At 36.7% G+C, this 10,223-nt stretch overlaps 1 protein-coding gene across 2 annotated transcripts in view; it reads left to right on the top strand.

The window, feature by feature from the left end:
* The window catches only part of SENP2 (SUMO specific peptidase 2), a 35,757-nt gene that overhangs the window by 5,320 nt on the left and 20,214 nt on the right, over window positions 1-10,223 (top strand). For both annotated transcript variants that reach the window (XM_007451389.1, XM_007451390.1), the window contains exons 3-6: window positions 2,517-2,650; window positions 3,304-3,370; window positions 5,244-5,334; window positions 8,538-8,706. In XM_007451389.1, coding sequence (XP_007451451.1) covers window positions 2,517-2,650; window positions 3,304-3,370; window positions 5,244-5,334; window positions 8,538-8,706 — 461 coding nt within the window. The remainder of the gene's footprint in view (window positions 1-2,516; window positions 2,651-3,303; window positions 3,371-5,243; window positions 5,335-8,537; window positions 8,707-10,223) is intronic.

Raw genomic sequence — 10,223 nt, 5'->3', positions numbered from 1 at the left:
AAAAAAAAAAAAAAAAAAAAAAAAAAAAAGTCAGTAAATATTTGATGAAGGATCTAATATGTGAAATGAGTCTTGAAGGATAGATAGGGTATCGACAGAGAGCAATAGGAAGGAAAAGCATTCTAGGCAGAGGGAACAGTATGGGAAATTGTGTAATTCAGGAAATAACAAATAGAACTTAGTGAAAAAGTTGATCAAAGAGAGAGTTCAAAATACAGAGGGACTTTGAATGCCAGGAATTTATACTGAATTCATTAGGACAGTATTTCCCAAAGCACAGGATAGATACCAATTCAAGAAATAAATGATTTTAGGAGATACAACATTCATAGCATTAAGTATCATCTGAATTATGTTATAAACTAAAAATGTTGTATCCTTTTCAGTTATTTTAAATTTCTGATTATTTTAAGCAGAAAACATGTTGATTTAATGCTAGTATGTATTTAAAACTTGTCTAATACATGCTAATCTTCCCTTTTTTAACAGGCCCAGCTAGAACTTAATATTGTTTTCATTTCTTCATAAGGCAAATAAGGTTGCTTTACATCAACAGTAGTAATATAAAGTTACCTTTCACAAATACATTTGTTTAGCAAAAAAAAGTGAGTCAATTTTATAGAAAAATAGAAATAAACAGCTCTATGTGGTTAAAAACAGAAAGCAAAAAACTTTGATGGTGGTATTAGAGAAGGTTCCTGAAATAATTCTGGTATGTTAAGGTTCTCTCCGTCCATGATTTCCACGAAATATATATTAAGATTTTCTGACTAGAAACTATAGAAGGGAACCTAAGCCAAGGGGGAAGCAGTGGGTAGCAGAGATAATACTTCCTGGTAGAGTTTGTAGAGGTCTCTAGCAGTGCTGGCCAATAGAACTCTCTGAGATGATGGCTATTGAGCACCTGAAGTGGGGCTGTGCAACTGAGGAACTGAATTTAATTTTAATTAATTTAAACTTAGGTAACTACCTGTGGATACTGGCTCCTATATTGGACAGTATGAGTGTGTTGGCTGCTTTGGAGAGAAAAAAAGGAAGAGTGAAAAGGAGAAGCAGCTTAGAATTGCAGACTCATGATCTTACAGATGAAAGGGATCTGAAGCGATCTACTTAGTCTGGTCTCAGCAAAATAAGATGGTCTTATCTTCATTTTACAGATGAGGTGGGCCTTCCTGCCTGCCTTTTTTTTTAATCAATGATATCTTTTGACATAATTTTGGGGCATACTCAGATTTTGACAAAACTTATGGGAAAATAAATATCACAGTACTTTTTGTGCACACTTATGTTATTACGCATTTATGTTATTATGAGTACTTCCTGCTGTTTGGAGTCTGGATGCCAATCTGGATGATAAGCACCAATCCCTAAAGTTCTTTTTCTCCCATTTATAGCACAGTAGAATGTAAGTGATATCCCTCAACATTATTAGAGGGATAACCTGGAATTCTCTCCAGTTCCTAAAATGAGAAACAAGGCATTTGCAAATTTTGGTACTTCTAACTATTCTATAGTGACAGATTACTTCAAATTGGATTCTGCTTTACCCATCTAGCACATCTTTCTTTTTGTTTAAGTTATTCCCCTATCTTCCTGGAAAGTATTTTATATCTTATATGTTCTGGAGTGCTTGATGTTTAAAAGCCACCATTTCACTTTCAGGGTATTCTTCTCTAAAGCAGAATATGGTTAAGATGATGACCGCTTTATCTCAAACTAGTGCTTTAGAAAACCTTAATTAGGAAATAGAAAGGAAATTGTAGAAAACAAATCAGTGTAGGAAGTGAGAAGGGGGTAGTGTGATAAAAGGAGGAAGTGGGAAAAGCATTGAAATCTACCCCTCCCCCTTATTTATTTGCTTACTTATTTTGTAATCTTTATTTTTGGTGGCAGGGAGGGGTGAGTCTGAGATCTTCCAACACATCTTCTCCAGTAGAGGCATAGCTTTGTTTCCTCCTAGACGTTTAGGAGCCACATATCTTATACTTCACTAATTTCCATCCTGGATATAGCCAAGGTAGTAAGTAGTTGTTTAGGACAGCTATACTGTTAACCTGCCTGAGAAGTAAGGACAAACCAGTGAGTAAATGGTAATGCTTCCTAGAATTCTGCCATACCTAGTAACTATATGGCTCCAGGTTGTCTAAGTTATGCCGTTATGTCTCTGGAAAAGATTTATTTTACGGTATATATTTTGGGGAACTCATTGCTTAAAAGCCGTCATTTCAGGACTTTTTTTTGTGAATCAGTATGTGATTTGCTAAAATGATGGTTTCATGCTTTTGTAACCTCCTAGATACTTTACTAAAAAAAACCCAAAATGCTAATGCTGGAATTACAGTTATTCAGATATGAGAAAAATTATTTTTACAGGTACCTTTTTCTCTCAATGGTTGAAGATAGGACTTCTAATAAAAATTGAGAGAGGCCTTTTCTAAGATATAATTTTTTTTTTTTTTTTGCTAAAAGTTTAAGTACTCTATATATGTATATGTAATCTATATTACACTTTCTAGGTTGCTTTATTCACCAAGTGAAAAACAGTCTCTACAATGCTGCCAGCTTATTTGGATTCCCATTCCAGCTGACCACAAAGCCCATGGTGACTTCTGCTTGTAATGGAACACGGAATGTTGTCCCTTCAGGAGAGGTCAGTGGGGATAAGGCTTCCCTGGGGCTACTGGTCTTTGTACTTAATCATTAAAGTTAAATTTTAGAAATATTCTCCTTTTAGGAATTAATATGTAGAATGACTTCTTTCCGAAATGTTCATGTCTTAATTAGCCTTGATATAGAGACCAAAAGAATGAAAGATTAAGAAATTGCACATTTAAAAAATATTTATAAGGAGCCTGATTACTAATACAGTTGACCTTTGAACAATGCTTGGGTTATGGGCCCCAACTCTCCACACAGTCAAAAACTCACATAGTTGCCCTTCCAGATCCTTGGTTCTGCCATATCTGAGGTTCTACATCCGTGGATTCCCAACCAGTATCATGTAGTACACTAGTATTTACTGTTGAAAAAATTCGACATTTAATTGGATCCACAGAGTTCAGACCCTTGTTGTTCAAGAGTCAACTCTACATCTGGTTTTCTTGTTTAAGTATGTGTGAAGAATCTGGAATTGTTACTTTTTACATCATTTTGTGAGTCTTCACAAATTAAACCTTTGGTCTTATTGATGAAGTTTCTTCTGTGAGGTAACTAAATCATCACCAATAGAGTGATTTTTTTTTCATATTAAGACTTATTTAAATTCTAAGAGTGAATACAGAGATGATTCTTTTTGATTTTAAGGTATTTTCGAACTCTTCATCTTCTGAACTGACAGATTCCGGATCCTGGAACAACATGCTGAAACTGGGTGAGGTGGTCAAGAACATTTCTGCTTCCCCTACCTCCTCCTGCCTGTGTTCTCTGAGCTTTGGGAATGTGAAAGGAAAACACTGATTTGGCTTCGGATGAGAACATAGATATATTCTCCCTACCATTCTAAAAAGCAAATAACTTTCCTTTAGTATTGTCTTTGAATTTACTGTTATGTTTCCTGTTTGCTTTATCAGTGTCTGTAATGTGACTTAGATCAGGGCTTATTTATTAAAAAGAAAAAAAAAAGTGTTACCTGAGAGCTTACTCTGTCAGACACTGTGCTCAGTTATCAGGAATAACAAAATAATAAAACCTTTAGTAGCAAAATAACAAAATAAAATAATAGAATAATAAAACCTTTAATAACAAAATAGCAAAATAACAACATAATAAAATAACAAACTAATAAAACCCTGCCTTTGAGGGACATCATCTGATGGGGGAGCAACCTTAGGTTCCCAGTTCTCATGGTTTTGTGGATTAGGAACCTCTATATCATCCTTAGACCCCGAAATTGAATTGTAATTATTATATATACTATATAAAATGCTCTGGTGGGGAAAAATAGGAAGAAGCCAGAGTCCTGAAAATGATTGTGATCTCTGCCACACAGATAAGCTTGTAAAGTTTGAGAGGAAGGGGGGAAAAAGAGCTTTTAGAGAAGTTGTGGATTCAGAAAATTGACATATAGAGAGGATGGTAGATTTATCCTGTGCCTGAAGTACCAGCACTATGTTTCTGTGGGTTTGTGTAGCCTAGTCAGAGAAGCATGGGTATTCCTAGGGCAGATTTCTTATATAAAGAAATCCACAATCTCAAATCGGAAACGCTTGGAGATATGTTTGGGAATTCCACATTTTTCAGTTGTTTATTGAATATTATTTAAAAAACCCCAACAGGATTGAACATTGATTCAAGTCAGGTTTTACAAACAAATGAATGCAGGTCAGTTCATGTTTTGCTGCTACTGACTTAAGAAAAAACTTTGAGCTTTAGACCTCTTTGCATTTTGGAGTCCTCAGGGACTCCAAACCCCTGTAGTAGCTCTAGCAGATAATGTGGCTGACGAAAATTTTGTTACCCTTTTTTGAGGTATAGTAACCATCTCACAAGTATTAGAAGCTTCCAGGAAAATGTAGTAACAAAGCAGATTTTCATTTAAAAATACTTCTGTTTTCTTGAGAAGAAGAAACAATTTGAAAAATTTACTCAATTTGATTAGATTACAGAGTTTATAATCATTGAGTTCTTCATGCCTTTTGTTGGCCCCAGCAAGCAAAACTAGTAAAGCTTTCCTATGAATTGTTACTACTTACCTGAGAGCAAAGACAGACTAAGCTTTTCCTTTAACTTTTACAAAATGTGTGCTAGAAAGTAATAGAATTTGAAAAAATAAGATATTTAGTTTTACAGTATAGACTGATCACAGATTTTCTTTTCTTTTTTTTTAATTTATTTGTGGCTGCGTTGGGTCTTTGTTGCTGCAAGCAGGCTTTCTCTAGTTGCGGCGAGTGGGGGCTATTCTTTGTTGTGCTTTGCGGACTTCTCATTTCGGTGGCTGCTCTTGTTGCAGAGCACAGGCTCTAGGTGCTTGGGCTTCAGTAGTTGTGGCATGAGGGCTCAGTAGTTGTGGCTCACGGGCTCTAGAGCGTAGGCTCTGTAGTTGTGGCACACGGGCTTAGCTGCTCCACAGCATGTGGGATCTTCCTGGACCAGGGCTCCAACCTGTGTCCCCTGCATTGGCAGGTGGATTCTTAACCACTGTGCCACCAGGGAAGTCCAGATTTTCTTTTCTAATGCAGACTGTTCACAGGTTTTTTTGTGTTTTTTGTTTTTCTTTTACAATTACAAATGGTTTTCAAAAATAGGTAATAAATCTCCTAATGGAATAAGTGACTATCCAAAGATCAGAGTGACAGTAACTCGAGATCAGCCACGCAGAGTCCTGCCTTCCTTTGGGTAAGTGTTAAATTCTGCCTTTCTGTAAATGGAAACTTAGTAATTTTTAGGTACTTACTCTTGCTAGGCATTCTCACTTTTATTCTATTATGTAATCTTGTTAAGTAACTACTCTGAGGTTAGTAACTTGCCAGATATACAGCTGGTGAGAGACGTACTCAAGTGTGTGTTACTTTTTCTATCATATGCCTATATATCATATGCCTATATAATCTGATTTTGAAAACCTTTAATTTTTAAAATTATTTTTAATTTTTATTTTTTTGGCCTCACCATGTGGCTTGCGGGATCTTAGTTTCCCGACCAGGGGTTGAACCCAGGCCCTCGACAGTGAAAGCACTGGACTGCCAGGGAATGCCCTTTAAAACCTTTTAAAAAAGAATTGTTACTCACTTCTAAACTTTTTTTTTGAAGTATAATATGCATTCAGAACAGTGCAGAAATCATGTGTACAATGAACTGTTATTATTTTATTAGTAATTTTCTTCTCTGTGTGTTCTCACTTTCTGGAACTTCTGTTGCTTGGATATTGGACCTTATGGATTCATCTAATTTAATTTTTGTATATATTCTCTTTTGTTTTTGTCCTTACCCTTTTTTTAAAAAAATCTTCTACCACCGAGATAAACATATATGTATACTTTTGTGGTTTTTTTGGCTTCATAGTTTTTAAGTTGTAAGCATCCTCCCACTTCCTATTCCCCATAGCTTTTTCTTTCTCCAGCCATCGAATTCTTATTATAGAGATGCAATATCTTTTCTTACCTCTCTAAAACTGTTAATTATTTTAAAATTTCTTCTCCTCCTTGCTTTGTCTGCTTCCCCTTTGGTTTATTTTGGTTTTATCTTTCTTATGAGTTCTTATTCAAATACCTGGTAATCCTTGGCTGTCCACTCATGTTTGAAAATGAGACACTAACTATAAAAAGTAAGGCTCCCTGGAGGTGGCTAAATGGCTGATTGTAGGATTAGGAGAGATAAAGTAAAAAATGATTGTGGAATGTCCTGTGCCAGCAATTAAAGGAGCCCTGAAAACCTGGGGACATTATCAACATGACACAGGAGGAAACTTGAAGGGGCTTTCACTGGCCAGTTGGGGACAATTTAAGCATCAGATGAATAAAGACAAGAATACACATGTTAATAAATAAATACATAGTGTGGGAGGAAAAGGTCTTTATAGCAGAATGCCAGCTAGTAAGTGTAGAAGGAATGATGGAATTAGAAAATCACCATCTTTTAACTGTTTCAGTAATAACTGATATATACAGGAATTGTCAGTTGAGCTAAAACTAGTAAGTAAAAGTTTGATGAAGTATGGAATATTTACATAAACTCAGAATTTTTCCCCACAAATGACTTACTAATTATAAAGGGAGAAATAGTAACTTCAGAGTGGAGAAACCTGCCTGATGCCACCTTAACCAAAGGATCAAAGTTTAAATCACCCACAGTGGGCAAACTCACATCCTGGCCTCCAGATACATTGCACTGAGCAGGACATCATCACCTAAGGTAGTATTCCTGAAAAGATCAATAATCTGAATGTAAGTTTGAGAAAACTGGTTAAGCTGAAACTAAGATTAATTCTACAATCAGGCTTATACTCTTCATCTTCATTCATACTCCTCCTCTTTAACCTGTGATTATTTAGAAGGGTAGAATTATATTGTTTAATTTCCAGATACTTGGGGCTTTCCAGATAGCTTTCTGTTACTGATTTCTAGTTTAATTTCATTATGGTCAGAGAATATACTTAGTACAATTTCAATCCTTTTAAATTTGTTAACATTTGTTTATGTCCTAGAATATATTCAGTCTGGATATTCCATGTTCATTGAAAAGAATGTGTATTCTGCTGTTGTTGGGTGGAGTGTTCTGTAAATGTCAGTTATTAATAGTTTGCTGATAATGTTTTACAGATCTTATTGATTTTCTGTCTACTTTTTTATTGATTGATGAGTATAGAATGTTGATGTTTCCTACTGTAATTGTGGACTTGACTATTTCTCTCATCCAGTTATGTCAGTTTTTGCTTCATGTACAGTATTTTGAAACTCTGTAGGTGAATACATTTGACCTAGATTCACCATTTGTTATCATTTTTCCAGTTTGCTTTATCATTCTCTGTTATATGTACATAATATTTTTTTCTGAATCATTTGAGAGTAAGTCTTAGACTCATGCCCCTTTAATCATAAGTACTTGAGTGTGTTTATTTCTCAGAATGAGGACATTCACTTACATAATCACAGACTACCAAAATCAGAAAATTTAACATTGATATAGTACTATTATATAATCTTATTTAAATTTCTCTATTATAGAGATTATTTTTTTCTGGCCCACAATTCAGGGCAGGATCATGTATTACATTTAATTTTCATGTCTCTTTGATCTCCTTTAATCTGGAACAACGCCTCAGCCTCTCTTTGTAATAGCATGAATATTTTTAAAGAGTACAAAGCATTGCTTTTGTAGAGTCCCTTAATTTTGTCTGATGTTTACTCATGATTTATTTTAGATTATGCAAATTTTTTGGTAAAAATACTGCATATGTGATGTGTCCTTTCTTAAACCTCACATCAAGAGAGGTGTGATGTCAGTTTGTTCCATTATCGGTAATGGCAAGAGAGGCAGGCTCTATCAACCAGCAACAGTGACTAGGTGAGGGCTTCATGGCTTCGCATTAATTTAGTATTCATTAATTTAGTATTCAGCAGATACTGATTGAGTGCCTTTTGGCTTAGATCATGTACCAGGATATGGTGGTGGAAGGATGAAATCTCTGTTTTCATGGACTTTAAAGTTTAGTGTGGGATGCAGTCCCATAGTGACACCAATAATTAATCACACCAATAGTTAATTTCAGTGGTGCCAAATGGCTAAAGGAAAAGTGTAGTACCAGAGGAGGGTATGTTGTGTAATAGCGAGCTAAGCCAGAGTTGGAGTTGGAAAATTGGGCATGAGGAAAAAGGCAAAGGCTTTCATGTGGAAGCCCTGGTAACTGTGAATAGACATTCTATAGCAGAATTCTGGGGTGCCCTCTGCTCTAGAGATCTAATTCTTGTGAATGGTGGTTGTCTGATTTGCCAGGAGCAAGCTTAACCTGAGACAGCTTAATCACAGGATTGTCTGGAGCTTAAATTCCAGCAATTTAAGCCGTTTGGGAATAACTTTTTTTTTTTTTTTTTTCCTCTCAGTTTTACTTTGAGCTCAGAAGCCTATAATAGAAGACCAGGTGGCCGTCGCCATAGCAAAGGCAATCTGGAGAGTTCCTTAACGTGGAAGCCTCAGGAACAGGTTGTAACAGAGATGATTTCTGAAGAGGGTGGCAAGGGTCTGAGGCGTCCCCGTTGTACTGTGGAGGAGGTAAGCCCTTTTAGCCTGATCTCTTTTAAAAGCAATTTTAGGAATTTGGGTGGGGTGGGGATAAATAGTATATGTTCTGTGGTACGAAATACAAAAGGTATAAATGGGTGTACAGGGACTGTAAATTTCCCAGTCTCCCTTCTATGTTTGGCCCCTATTTGACTCCAATGCTTATATGTATTCTTCTGTATATATGTAGTCAATTTTCAGGTAAAGGAAAGAAAAAGGAATCATATTAGGAAAAGGTACAATTATAGATTCTTTCTTTTTGGGTACCTGAATTATTCTAACTTGTTTCTTGTATAATCTGTAATAACTGTGACTAAGTAAGGGAAGTAAATGGTGTACATGTCTGCTTTTTCCTTCCATTTTTAGGGCACCTAGCATGATGTCTTCATCAACAATCTCCCCTTCCCTCTTGAGGTCTTCACTTATTCCAGGAGAATTTAGAACTATTCCGGTCTCTGGCATTTCCCCCAGACCATCACCTATTGCAGTTTGCTAGATGGTTTTCTGAGCCACTTAGCTTAGTTCATCAAAGAAATGTTTATTTGGGTCCCAGGTGCTGTGCCAGTTTTCAGCAATTCAGAATTGAATAAAATATGGTCCCTGTTCTCTAGGAGCTTATACATTAATTGTTGTAATCAGCAAGCAAATAGGCAGAGAAAGGAATGGACTGCAGCCCGGGAGGGGATTTTAAGGAGAGGTATTAAAGTAGGCTTCAGTACCTCCTAGATGAGAAATAAGGGATGGGACTGAGCAGATATGTATGGGGTATACACAGGCCATATTCTAGAAACATTAGAAGGTAGTATTAGCAAGGACATACTTACTGGTTAAGTGTGATATAAGGTTAGATGGAAGAGCTTGAGTCCCAGATTTCAAATATGTGTCACTGACCAGGATACCCTATGTGTTTAGGGGAAGGTGATGACTTCAGTTATGGACATTGTTTAAAGTGCCTGTGAAACACGCAAGAAGACCTGTCCCGTAGACTTTTGGATATATGGGAGTTTTGAGAAGAAGGCAGGGTTAGGGACACATTGCTGAATCTTCTGCATGTTGGTGTTAGATAAATCAAGGGAGCTGAAGAGATTATTCAGGGAGAGTATGTAGTGTGAGAAGAGATAATGGGCAGAACCATCATCATTTACAGGGAGGCAAAAGAAATAATCTTCAGTGGAGACTGAGAAGATAAGAAGAAATTAGGAGAGGGGCTTCCCTGGTGGTCCAGTAGTAAAGAATCCGCCTTCCAATGCAGGGGATGCAGATTCGATCCCTGGTTGGGGAACTAAGAACCCACATCCTGAGGGGCAGCTAAGCCCATGCACCACAACTACTGAGCTTGTGCGCCTCAATGGGAGCGCCTCTGTACTACAAACTACAGAGCCCACGAGCCCTGGAGCCCACACGCCAGGGCTAGAGAGAAGCTTGCGTGCCGCAACAAAAGATCCCACGTGCCTCATCAAAGATCCCGCGTGCCACAACTAAGACCCGACACAGCTAAAAAAAAAAGA

The sequence above is a fragment of the Lipotes vexillifer genome, unplaced genomic scaffold, assembly GCF_000442215.2.
Source record: "Lipotes vexillifer unplaced genomic scaffold, Lipotes_vexillifer_v1.1 scaffold513, whole genome shotgun sequence".
Taxonomy (NCBI): domain Eukaryota; kingdom Metazoa; phylum Chordata; class Mammalia; order Artiodactyla; family Lipotidae; genus Lipotes; species Lipotes vexillifer.
This window is presented reverse-complemented; position numbering and strand designations above follow the sequence as displayed.